Genomic DNA, 13,136 nt, shown 5'->3' with positions numbered 1-13,136 from the left:
CAACTAAGCTACAAAAATAACTCAGTAACTAGAAAAAAATGGGCAAAATAGGCATTTTTCAGGCATAAAAATGTAAAGTTAAGTGACTTTATCATCACCAGAACTGCACTAAATAAACGCGAAAGGAATTCCTTCGAACAAGATGGCGAAGATTCCAGATGGAAATACGGATTTACGTCAGGGAGTAAAAAACATCCGCAAAGGAACCACACAGGTAAATATGAGTTTTTAATTTAAATGTAACAGTGTAGAGTGTGGCTTACCACATGTGTGAAAGCAGAACATCTAACAGATGGCAAAGTTGGGAGGGGAGGGATGGAGATGAGCCGCGGCTGTCACTTGAAAGGAAAAGGTAAGTCAGAGATGGATGCTGAGAATCCAGACGCAGCCTCCGTGGTCTACAGTCTCCAGTTAAAAGGAATAGATTGTAAAACTGGATAAAAATACCTGCCATGGGGCCAGCACTGTGGCGTAGTGGGTTAAGCCACAGCCTGCAACACTGGCATCCCCCGTAGGCCCTGGTTTGTGTCCTGGCTGCTCCACTTTCGATCCGGCTCCCTGCTCGGTGCACCTGGGAAAGCAGTGGAAGTTGGTCCAAGTGCCTCAGCCCTGCCACCCTTGTGGGGGACCCAGTGGAGCTCCAGGCTCCTGGATTCAGCCTGGCCCAAGTCTGGCTATTGCAGCCATGTGGGGGAGTGAACCAGATGGAGGATTGTTCTCTCCAGCCCCCAACCCCCTGCCCCATAATTCAGCCTTTCAGATAAGCAAATCTTTAAAAAGGAAGCAATATACGCCACCTCTAGGAGTTATACTTTAACATAAAGACACAAATAGGTTAAAAGTAAGAGGATGAATGACGATACACATGCATACTGATGCCAAGAAAGCCGGGTAGCTGGCTGACAGCAGACGAAGGCAATGTCCTGGCTCAGAGTGTTATTAAAGGGCAAAGGCTGTCGTGCCATGGTGGGACTGGCTTATCCAGAAGCCGTAACAGTAGTAAACGTTCGTGCACTGTGATGTTATTTTGTGTTTCCAGATGTTTGGTCAAACACGGATGGTGCTGTGAGTGCTCCTGGATGAAACTGAAATTTAAATGGGTGGATTAGGAGAAAGGCAGACCCGTCTCCACAGTGCAGGAGCCCCATTCCCTTAAGGAAATGAGTAAAACCAAAGGCTGACCTTCCCCAAGCAAGAAGAATCTCCCACAGAGCGCCGTCTCACTTCCTGCACAGCACCTCGCCCCTGGTCCCCCAGGCTGCTCGTGGACCTGAATGCAGCTCTCCTGAGGCTCCCTCCAGCCTCCTCCATCAGATTTGGGACCCCTGAAGCCTGTGGACCACAAGAGTCCATTCCATTAAATAAATCTCTCTTTGTATATGAATACATCCTACTGGTTCCGCTCCGGAGAGTTTTGAGTGACACAAATGCACCTAAGTAACAGAGCTTTGAGCTGCATAAAGCAACCCTGGAAGAACTGCAAGAAGAAATGGGCAGATCCCTACGACCATCAGAGGCAGCGGTGACTGTCTGAACAGCTGGTAAAAGAGGCAGAGAAAATCAATGAAGATACACTAAATTTTAACAACACTCTCCACCAGCTTGACCTAGCTAGCATAGCACTCCAGCCAACAACAGGATGTACCCTTCCCAGGTGCGCATGGAGATTTATCATGATAAACCGCATTCTGGTAGACATGACCCCAGGAAACCTAAGAAGATTCAAGTCATACAGAAAAGGCTCTCTGACCACAAAGGAATTAAATAAGAAACAATAACAGAAACATCTCTGGGAAATCCTGAAATATTTGGAAATAAAATAGCACACTTCTAAAGAACCCAGGAGTCTAAAAGGAAGCCAAGGCGGGTTGGGCAGAGTGCAGTGTGGTGGCGCAGGAGTTAAGACACTGCTTGTGACCCCAGCATCCCAGCTTCTGATCCAGCTTCTGCTGGTGCACATCAGAAGATGGCCCAAGGGCTTGGGTTCCTGGCACCCAGTAGGGAGACCTGGCTTGAGATCTAGGCTCCTAGCTTTGGCCTGGCCCAGCCCTACCTGTTGAGGGCGTTTGGGGAGTGAACCAGCAGATGGAAATCACTCACTTTCTGTTTCTTTCTCTGTCTGCCTTTCAAATAAAATGAAAATAAATAAAAAATGTGTAAAGAATAAGATGGAATTCCTACCAATACTACCAATATTAAAAGGATAATAGTGCAGGGTTTGAACAACCTAGATGAAATAGGCAAATTCTTTGAGAAATAAAACTCCCAAATCTCTCACAGAAACAGGGAACTTGAATACTCCTGTAATAATTTAATTTGGATGTGTTTACATCTTTTCGGAGTTGATGGATAGAGGACCTATATGAAAAAGTCAATTGTATTCCTATATAGAAGTAACAACTGATGTGGAAATTTTAAGAACAATATCATTTACAATAGCATCATGAACTATTAAGAACATAGCGATATAGCTTAAGAGAAATGGGGAAAACCTATGCAGTGAAAACTATAAAACAAAACAATGTCGAGAGAAATTAAATGAAGGCCTTCATAAACAGACGCATACTGTGTTCAAGGCTTTGGAAGATCCAGTATTGTTAAGATGTCAGTTTTCTTCAAATTGACCTGTAGACCTGATGCCACCCCAGTGAAATCCCAGCAGGTGGTGGTGTAGAGGCTGACAGGGTGAGTCTAAAATTCCTACAGAAATACAAAGGACCCAGAATGGCAAAAATTTTGAAAAAGAACAAAGCTGTCTGCTTTCTCAGCGTAGTATAAAACTGCAATAATCAACCCAGTGAGATACTGGCCTCAAGGTAGAAATAAGTCTCGAAATAGACCCATGATTGATTTTGGACAAAGGTGCCAGGGCGATTTAGCAGGAAAAGGAGTCTTTTCAACAGAAGATGCTGGGACAGTTGGATACCCACACTACTCAAAAGGGAAATGCAAATGAAAACAACAGCGAGGTACCACTTCATCCCTTTAGATGGTGGCTGTATTAAAAAGAAGAAGAAACAGGGAGGACACGGAGAATTTGGGATGCTTGTGCTTTGCTGGTGGGAATATAAACTAATGTAGCTGCTTTAAGAAAGCAATAAGGCAGGGCCGGCATTGTGGCACAGTGAGTAAAGCCACAGCCTGCAACACCGGCATCCCACAGGGGCACTGGTTCGAGTTCCAGCTGCTCCACTTCTGATCCATCTCTCTGCCCACGGCCTGGGAAAAGCAGAAGATGGTACAAGTGCTGGGCTCCTGCTATCCACATGGGTGACCTGAAGGAGGCGCCTGGCTTCAGTCTGGCCCAGCCCCAGCTGTTGCAGCCATCAGGAGTAGACCAGCTAGGGAAAGCTTGTCCTTGCTTAGTTGCTCACTTGCTCTAATTCTGACTTTCAAATAAATAATCTTAAAAAATCAATATGGCAAGTTTTCAGAAAAATTAAGCATAGAATTACTATAACTCTGCCTTTCAAATAAACGTTTTTAAAAATGAAAGCAGAGACTTGAACATATATTTTCACGCACACACTCATAGCACTATTTACAATCACAGAAGGGTGGAAGCAACCCAGTGTTCATCAATGGATTTAAAAAAAAAGTACTATATACTTAGAATGGAATTTAGCCGTAAGAAGGAATGAAATTCTGACGCTTGCTACAAAACGGACGAACACTGAAGAGATCATGCTAAGTGAAGTAAGCCAGACACAAGAGTCAGTGTGTGACTGCACGTCTGTGAGGGACCCAGAGCAGTCAAATGCAGACACACAAAGGGACTGCAGAGAGGAACGGGGACTTCCTGGTTCAGGAGCAGAGTTTCGGTTTGGGACACAGACCAGGCCTGGAGATGGTGGTAACGGTAGGGACCGTGTGGATGTACTTACCGCCACTGACATGTGCGCTGGAAGGGGGCTGCGATGATACACTCTGTCCCGAGTACCTCGCAAAGTCTGTGGGGATGCACATCTTTTTATTTTTTAAATGTTTTTGAATGTCATTTATAATTTTTTTCAACTTTTATTTAATAAATATAAATTTCCAAAGTACAATTTAGTGGCTTTTCCTCCCATAACCTCCCTCCCACCCGCAACCATCCCATCTCCCGCTCCCTCTCCCATCCCATTCTTCATCAAGATTCATTTTCAATTCTCTTTATATACAGATCAACCTAGTATATATAAGTAAAGATTTCAACAGATTGTACCCACACAAAGTATAGAGTACTGTTCGAATAGTTTTACCATTAATTTGCATAGTACAACACATTAAGGACAGAGGTCCTACATGGGGAGCAGGTGCACAGTGACTCTCATTGTTGATTTAACAATTGACACTCTTATTTATGGCATCAGCAATCACCCTAGGCTCTTGTCATGAGCTGCCAAGGCTGTGGAAGCCTCTTGAGTTCACCAATTCCAATCTTATTTAGACAAGGCCAGAGTCAGAGTGGAAGTTCTCTCCTCCCTTCAGAGAAAGGTACCTCCTTCTTGGATGGCTGCTCTTTTCGCTGGGATCTCACTCACAGAGATCTTTCATTTAGGTCATTTTTTTGTTTGTTTTGCTACAGTGTCTTTGCTTTCCATGCCTGTGAAACTCTCATGGGGTTTTTAGCCAGATCTGAATGCCTTAAGGGCTGATTCTGAGGCCAGAGTGCTGTTTAGGGCATTTGCAATGCACATCCTTTGATGCCATTTCTCCAAAAGCCTCTTGAAAGCCTCCAGTACATCTCACTGTAGGTGAACCAAACTGAATGCTGCTGACCAAAACTTGACAAAGTGTTTTCAAACTTAAGTATGAAATTGCTGTTTTTTTAACGTAGGGAAGAATAGCTAAAAAGTGGCTAAGGTGAGTATTGGGTTCCACTCAGCCAAGCAGATGTCTTTGTAAGTCAGACAACCTCAGTAACCCAAAGCAGTAACAGAAGGAAAGCAAAGGCAATGCCTTTTCCCACAGGTGACACCATCTGTGTGGTGAAAATCAAGTTGAAGGCTCACATGAGGGCTGATTAGAGAGGGGCCTGCACACTGTTCACTCATGTCTATCACATTAAGTTTGTTCTATCATAAAGCTTACTAGGACCACCAAGAGCATCCTGCTGCTACCACAGACCTCGCTCAGCGGCCTTGAAGGGTTTGTCACATCGCTTTCTTGTGGGCCCTGCAATGCAAACCTCCCAAACCTCCTTACCGTGCTTCTTGAGGGAATCTACAGCCTCAAGTCCTAGTGTACATTCACATTGTTACACATCACCCACAATCCACAAATGCCCCAATGCCTCACTCTCCAGTATCACTCTCCAAATGACCTAACCCCGTCACACGCCCAGGCACTGTGCTTTATGTACTTCAGCCCGTCCACATCTTAGAGGCTGTGTGAGGCAGGTGTCATGTTTTCTCTACACGGAGCAGCGGCCTAGCAGGGTTGAGATGGAGATCGTACATCTGCAAGGTTGCAGAGCGAGGACGTGAACCTGGTGAGTACGGCTCTGAGATCCATGTTTCCTCACTGCATGTTGAGTCTACAGATACAGCTGACAGCCCACGCTGGCTACAGCAGCAGCTTCTGTTGCTACAGTGAATGCTCCACTTAGCTGCAGGCTTTCTCAGTCCTTGCATTTCTTTAAGATTTTCTTGTGGCTTGCTACCACCTGCAGTTGCAGTTAGTGTGGCTCCAGCACACTCCAGCTCCCCTACCTCATTTCAGAATCTCAGGGGCATCAGGCAGCAGTGAGGGAAGGCGGGGTGGGCAGCTTACACCAAGTGACCCCTCAGTGAGCACTCGGGGCAGGGGCGAGAAACTGGCTCTCCTCACTTCTCATCCCACAGACAGAAGGTTGGGTACGTATACGTGAGACAAGTAGGTGTGCGCGTGAGAAACACTGAGAAGGAGAAAACCTCTCAGTTCCTCATTTTCCATAGGTCATGGAGAACACTAAGTAAATGTCAGCCAAACCATTGCTTTTATTTCACAGCAGAATAGGAAGCACCATAAGGTAATGAGACTGAACACGCACTCCTTCCTCCCCTAAAGGAGACTCCGCAGAGGCGATCACGCCACAGACCTGGGCTGCTGGCAGCAAGGTGAGCATCTGTAGCGCCCGTTGCTCTGTGGTACCTGTAACGGGATGACGCGGGTACTGTGTGGAAGCCACAGTGGCATGGCGTGCTTTTCCCCAGCGAGCTAGCATGCTGCTGCCATCAGGAACAGGCCTTGTTTTGCATGTGTACCCTTCTGCAGGACCGCTGGATCAAGCGGTAACCATGAACCTGCTATAAAGATCGCCATTTCCTCGCGGGCGCCGCGGCTCACTAGGCTAATCCTCCGCCTAGCGGTGCCGGCACACCGGGTTCTAGTCCCGGTTAGGGCGCCAGATTCTGTCCTGGTTGCCCCTCTTCCAGGCCAACTCTCTGCTGTGGCCAGGGAGTGCAGTGGAGGATGGCCCAAGTGCTTGGGCCCTGCACCCCATGGGAGACCAGGAGAAGCACCTGGCTCCTGGCTCCTGCCATCGGATCAGCACGGTGCGCCGGCTGCAGTGCGGCGGCCATTGGAGGGTGAACCAACGGCAAAGGAAGACCTTTCTCTCTGTCTCTCTCTCTCACTCTCCACTCTGCCTGTCAAAAAAAAAAAAAAAATTAAAAAATAAAATAAAATAAAAATAGAGAAAAAAAAAAAAGATCGCCATTTCCTACGGCACCTGCCCCCAGGGAGTGCACAGTGCCACGGTCTCTCCGTAGCCGTGCCAGCATGCATCCCATCCTGCTCTCCCTGTAACAGCCATGTGAATGCAAGTCAAGCGGTGCCTCGCTCTGATTCTGAGTTCCAAGTCCCCTCTGCTTCATGAGGGTGGACATCAGCATGTCTCCTTTAGAGACTTGTGTGTTCAGGACCCTTGCCATTTTTCAGACAGGAGTCTTTGTTTTAGTTCTGTATGTACTCTGGACATTGAATCTTACTTTTAAGATTTATTTTTATTTACTTGAAAGAGTCACAAAGAGAGGTAGAGCTAAAGAGAGAGGTCTTCCATCCACTGGTTCACTCCCAAATGAGCACAATGGCCAGAGCTGGGCCGATCCAAAGCCAGGAGCCAGGAGCCGGGAGCTGCTTCCGGGCCTCCCACGGCGGGTGCAGGCGCCCAAGGACTGGGGCCATCTTCTGCTTTCCCAGGCCATAGCAGGGTGCTGGTTTGGAAGAGGAGCAGCTGGGACTCCAACCGGCACCCATATGGGATGCCAGCACTGCAGGCCAGGGTTTTAACCCACTGCGCCAAGGCACAAGCCCCTGGACATTAAATCTTTACCAAATACACACATCCCAACTATTTCCTCCCATTCTGGGGACTGCCTTTTTTCCCTGTTGATAGTATCCTTGCAAGCACAAACTTTTAAAATGCTACAGAAGTCCAGTGTATCTACTTTTTGTTGTTGTCTGTGAATTTGGGGTCAACTCCAAGAAATCCGGGAAGTTCCTCCTTGTTCCCTAAGAGCTTTCTAGTTTCAGCACTTACATGTGGGTCTTTGATGCCTTTTGAGTTCATCTTGGGTGAGGTGGCAGGTCAGCCTCCACCTTCACTCTTCCTCACTGGACACTCTGGACGGGTTTGTCCACGTCATCGGACTGCCTGACACGGTTTATTCTCGGGCTGTAAGCGGAGTCTTCAGTAAGTCATGGGAAACGCACAGCAGGAGAAAACGGTGTGCCCTTTCAGTTATCTTTCAATTCCATCTTTCCCACACCCTTTCTGAGGCATCTCATCAGTGTCAGAATCGTAACGCCTGCTTCCTGCTGCGTGGTACTAAGTGCTCGCTTGTTCAAGACTGACTTTGCTATCTGGGAATCCCCTGCAGTTCCATGTGGATGCTGGGGATATCTACTTCTGGGGGAAAAAAAAGCACTGAGATTTTTATAGGGATTATGTTGATTGATTGCTTTGGGTAATGCTGACATCTTAACAATATTGTTTCCAACCCATCAACATGGGTCATCTGTCTGTTTTCTTTCAGAACTGTTTTGTGGTGTTCATTGTACAAGCTTCTCACCTCGTGGTTAAGTCAATTCCTAAGTGTTTTCACTTTTTATTCTACTGCAAATGGAATTCTCATGATTGCCTTTTCAGGTTGCTCATTCACTAGTGTATAGAAACACAGCTAATGTCTGTGTTGACTTTGTATCTCACTGAATGCATGTATCAGCCCTAACAGTGTGTGGTGCGCACGCATGCATGTTTGTAATTTCCCAAACTTTCTACTTGTAAGACCGTTTCACCTTCTCCAGCTAGGATAGCTGCAACTCCCAGTGCCATGTCAGAGCTGAAAATGGGCATCTATCTCTTGCTTCTGATCTTGGGGGATCCCTGTGTCACCACTGAGGGTAAGTGCTGGCTGTGGGACTCTGGTTTTTGGCTTTTATATTGAGGTAGTTTCCTTCCATTCCTAGTTCACTGAGTGTTTTCAGTCACAAAAGGGCACTGAGTTTTGTCACAGGTTTTTACTTCAGTGAGGCGACTGTGAGATTCACTCCGTTAACGAGGTGTGTGTACTGACGGGCTTTCAGGTTCAGGGTTCACCCTCGCATCGGTCCCACGTGGATGTGTGTGCACTCCCTGTATGCTGTGGGTTCCCTTTGCTAGTATTTTATTGAGGAATTTCACATAAGCCCTCTCATCTCATCTACTGGAGATCTATTCCAAGCCCCCTAGTGGATGCTTGAAGCCATGGCGTCACACTCTGAGGTTTACAGGCCCACTGGGGGATTTACAACAGTGCTGCCCACACTGTGGTAAAAGGCCCCAGGTCACTCCTCCTGCGCCCAGGGCCGTTGCTAACGAAGGTTCTCTGTATAGAAGCACTGCAACACTGGAGCAGCTAGCAGGCCAGTGGCCAGCAAGTAGGTGGGGTACACGTGGTAGATGCAGCCCGGAAATGGTGGAAAGGGGTGACTCACCTCCTGAGAGAGCGCCACAAGATTTCACCCCACTACCCAGAACACCATTTCTGGGATGTTTCCATTTAATACTTTCAGATCACAGGTAACTGAAAACAGAAAGCAGTTCCCTGCAGCTGGGGTTTTGCTGGCATTTCCATGCCTGGCTCTGGTATCAGGGTAATGCTGGACACAGAATGAACCGGGCAGCGTCCTTTGTCTTCCAGTTTTTAGAAAGTTGGAGAACTGGTGTTTCTTCTTCATCTGGTACACTTCATGACTGAAGCCCTCGGGTCCAGGGCTTTTCCTTGTGGCGATTTCTGATTACAGGTCCAGGAGCTACCTTTGTGCCTGCAGATCTACTCAGATCTGTTTCTGTGTGGGTCAGCCTTGGTGGGGAACGCATTCCATACAGGCTGTCCAGTTGTTCATACTGTTGTCTATACTTCGTTTTTGTAGTATCAGCAGCATTGTTACCATTTTCATCTCTTACTAACTTAAACCTTTTCTTAAGTCTCTCTGGATATAGGATTTTTCATCATCTTAACCAATTTGCTTTCCTTTACTGTTTTTTTTTGTTGTTGTTGTTCTGTATGTTGTAATCTTTATTATTTCCTTCTTTCCACTAGCTTTTGGGCTTGGTTTATTCATCTTCTCATTCTGTAAGTTGCAGGCTAGTTTGTTGATCTGTTTTTTAATGTGAGCATTTATAGCTAAATTTTGCCTTCAGCAATGTTTTTGGTACACACCATTCTTCTAATTTCCCTTCTCATTCCTTCCTTGTGTAAGCATGTAATGTTTAATTTCAACAGATTTATACATTTTCCTTTTATTACAGAAGTTAACTATATCCTAAGAGTTTTGCACTATTCCTTGTATCTCATGTTCTACTGAAAAAAAATTTTAAGGCCTATTTATTTAATTTGCAAGGAAGTGTTAAAGAGGGAGAGACAGTAAGAGATCTTCCAACTGCTGGTTCACTCACCCGTCACAATGGTCAGGGCTGGGCTAGGCCGGTTCAAGCCTCCCACCTGGGTGGCAGACCCAGGCACATTAGTGGGGAGCTGCATTGAAGTGAAGAATCCAGGACTTGAACCAGTGCCCATGTGGGGTGCTGGCATCACAGGCGGTAGCTTAACCTGCTAGGCCACAATGTTGGCCCCTGGAGTGCATTCTCATCCAGCATGCCAGGCACTGTCCCAGTGTTTGTAGATTGGCTCTGTGCCAGGCCAGTGACTTCTTTGAGCTTAGGAAGCCAACCAGGGTGAAAGCTGAAGGTCTAAGCTCTTTTCTGAGCAGCTGTCTCCCCTGGGAAGGCATGCAGCATTGAGTCCCCCATGTACGAGTATATGGCTGCTTTTCCATGTCCTGGCTTCCCAGAGTCTCACCCTAGCTGCTCCTTTGGGCTTTGGTTGGTCTGATTTATAACTTCACCTGTGATGTCTTAGCCCAACTGTGGATCCATGTAGCTTTCACAAGCAGCCCACACTTCCTGTAGGTACCCACAAGAAATCAGAAAACACAGGCTGCACACTGTGCAAACAAGGTCTCCTCAGCTTCCTGCAGGCTCAGGTTTCTGCAGCTTCAACAGTAAGACTGCACTAGAGAGCAGGCGCAGCACCCAGGCGGTCCTCATGCTGTGATGTCTGTTCTCAACTCGGCCTTCCCTGGGTGGCCACACCTGGTGTTCCTGCATCCTGACCACTGGAGCCACCTCCGACGGCTGCTGCTCCCTGTGTCCCGTGTCTCTGGTGAAGGCGAGCCGGAAGCTTCCTGTGTCCAGTCCACCATCTTGCTGATGTCACTCGGGCCATCTCTGCCCGACTCCTGACCTGCAGCTCTGTTTACAAAGGACGGAGATGGGGACTGAGTTTGCTCAGTCAGAACTGGAAATAACAAAACAGCGGCCTTGAAATTCTCAGCCTGGCCACTGACACTTAAATACCACGAATGAATCTTTTCAGCTCCTCCTGAATGAGCGTGCTGCCCCCGCGTTGGCTGCAAGGTGAGGACAGTCACTGAGGATCCCGTGCAAGACCTGCAGGGAAAGTGCTTCATCGACTCCCGGTGCCACTGTGCCCTCTGCTGATGCCAGGTCTCTGTCGTCTTCACCCAAGGGAACTGCCTTGCAGGTGCCTGGCCCTTGTCCCCTTCTGATCGTAAGATAACTGCCTGGTAACACGCTACTCACATGGAACGGTCACTAATCCTGTTCATTAACAAGGATGTTATCGCTGACAGTGTTGTTAGAATGAATTGGCTTAATGAAAATCCTAACTGAAAATCAAATCCGTCATCTAAAATCTTATGATTTCCCATCACAAGGATTGGGAATCGTCTGTTTCCATTACATCTGAATTTATGGCAGTGCTAATGGGCCAAGCTGGGTGGGTATAAAATGACAAAAGTACATTTGTTTTGTCTTGAAAATACCTGCAGATTGCACAGAACATTCTCAGGTTTCCAAAAGCTTATTCCCATCACGATCCTTGGCGTGTTCATTTTGCTCTCTCTGCAGCGTACGCCAGCAGCCAGTCTTTGTACTCTGGGCTCCTACGCTGAGATGATACAGGAAAACCGAGAAAACTGTTCCAGGAACCAACCTATGAGACCTCCCCCACCTGTCACCCCATTGCGCTGCAGGGTGTTATGGGGTCTTCTCTTCAAAGGATTCATGGAAAATGCAAGCTATGAGAAAACTAGACAAGCAGTTTTTTTGCACCAGAATAAACTACTTCTAGTTGCATTTTCCAAGAGCTCTCTGAAGTGCTCTGCTGTTTCCTCTTCCTTAGATTTCTGTTGTCAGTAAAAGCTTTCACGCTTGGGTCAAGGGACTGAAAACAGAGTTGTCTCCTTGATGCTGCCTTTTGCAAAGGCAACTATGGGCCCAGGAGTCATCATGCTTCGACAGTGTATGGAGGAAAGCTGTGCTGTCTGGGCTGAGCAGCCGCCACTCCCCTGAGCTGTCCACATGATCCTTTTCTGAGTCTCACAAGTGCGTGCGGTGGCTGCTTCACTGGGCCAGCGCTGGGCCCTCCCAGCCAGCACTTGAGTCTGCAGCCAGACGGCCAGCTCCTAGCATGGCTGCGAAAGTAGACCCAGCGCAATGTCAAACTCTGGGAGCAGCAACTGAACGTTTCATAACTGTTTCCAGAAGTACTTGTTCATATTTTCAGCTTTAAAAATCCCTTTTTCTCCACTGCTCAGCCAACTCTGGTTAATATCAGGGACAAGAACAGTTTTCAAAACCTTTGCCCTATGTTTGATTTTGGGGTGCTAGCTACTGGATAATGCATGCCATGCCATTGCCCAATGATGACTACAACCACAGGTGAACATTCTGCACGCAAACTGTTTTGGACTTTCCTCGGAATTGATATTTAGAATAATCATAAAGGAATGCTAAGCTTTTAAACACACATACACACACACATATATGTGTGGTAAAAATTGGGAGGAAAGTGACCTAACAGCAGTGAACTCTGACTTGACCTATCTTGCAGGGTTTCCCTGGGCCACAGCAGCAGTGCTGCACACACTGTGCTACAGAGAATACGCCAGCAGGAGGCTACCCTGCAGGCGAGACCTAGAATCCAAAGAGCAGCATGACAAGACAGATGACGACTCCTGTCCTCTAACGCCGTCCAGAGAAGCCGCACAGGCCTGGGATCCTTCCGGGGCCCTCCTCCTCCGGGGACAGGGACTGCTCTGCATGGCCCGAGGTGGCTCACTACCAGGTCCACACTCCAAGTGACAGGATGCAGAAAGGGGCAAAAAAGCAGGCCACCCATCCACTCCCTTGCTTTCCTCCGTCCAGGACCCAGTCCCACCCCCAGGGAGCCCAGGAAATGCGCTGTGTTCTGGGAGGGCCCACCACTGTGCGAAAGGCAGAGAACGGGCGCTGTGGGGCAGTGGGTTAAGCCGCAGCCTGCAGCGCCGACATCTCATCCTCCAGCGGTCCGGCCCCCGCACCCACATGGGAGACCCAGAGGAAGCGCCTGACCCAGCCTTGGTCGCTGGAACCATTTGGGGAATGAACTTGCAGATGGAAACCTCTCTCCTCTATCTTTAGATCTTTCAAATAAATAAAAATAAAAATTTAAGAAATCAAACTTGTGATCATTCTACTGGGAACAGGACAGTGAGGAGTGATCAACACCCACGACTGTAGGCTTTTACTGCAGAAGATGAGTTTACTTCACCCACCCAAAGCAAGG

At 47.6% G+C, this 13,136-nt stretch overlaps 1 protein-coding gene across 28 annotated transcripts in view; it reads left to right on the top strand.

Moving 5' to 3' along the window:
- The window catches only part of NRG4 (neuregulin 4), a 155,593-nt gene extending 142,567 nt beyond the window's left edge, over positions 1-13,026 (top strand). For 8 of the 28 annotated variants that reach the window (XR_016218405.1, XR_016218404.1, XR_016218407.1 and 5 more), the window contains 3 exons: positions 102-214; positions 1,040-11,051; positions 12,423-13,026. Coding sequence is in view for 4 of the 28 variants with exons in the window: in XM_089310821.1 (XP_089166947.1) it covers positions 102-112 (11 nt within the window). In the remaining 24 variants the exon portion in view is untranslated. Of the gene's footprint in view, positions 1-101; positions 215-1,039 lie in introns of all 28 variants that reach the window. The other 20 variants (XM_089310825.1, XM_089310819.1, XM_089310821.1 and 17 more) reach the window with 15 other exon arrangements.
- The last annotated feature ends 110 nt before the right edge of the window (positions 13,027-13,136 follow it).

Source organism: Oryctolagus cuniculus, chromosome 12 (assembly GCF_051225735.1).
Source record: "Oryctolagus cuniculus isolate XC-2025 breed Fujian yellow rabbit chromosome 12, ASM5122573v1, whole genome shotgun sequence".
Lineage (NCBI taxonomy): Eukaryota > Metazoa > Chordata > Mammalia > Lagomorpha > Leporidae > Oryctolagus > Oryctolagus cuniculus.
The sequence above is the reverse complement of the archived record's forward strand: the minus strand, read 5'-3'. Positions and strand labels throughout refer to the sequence as shown.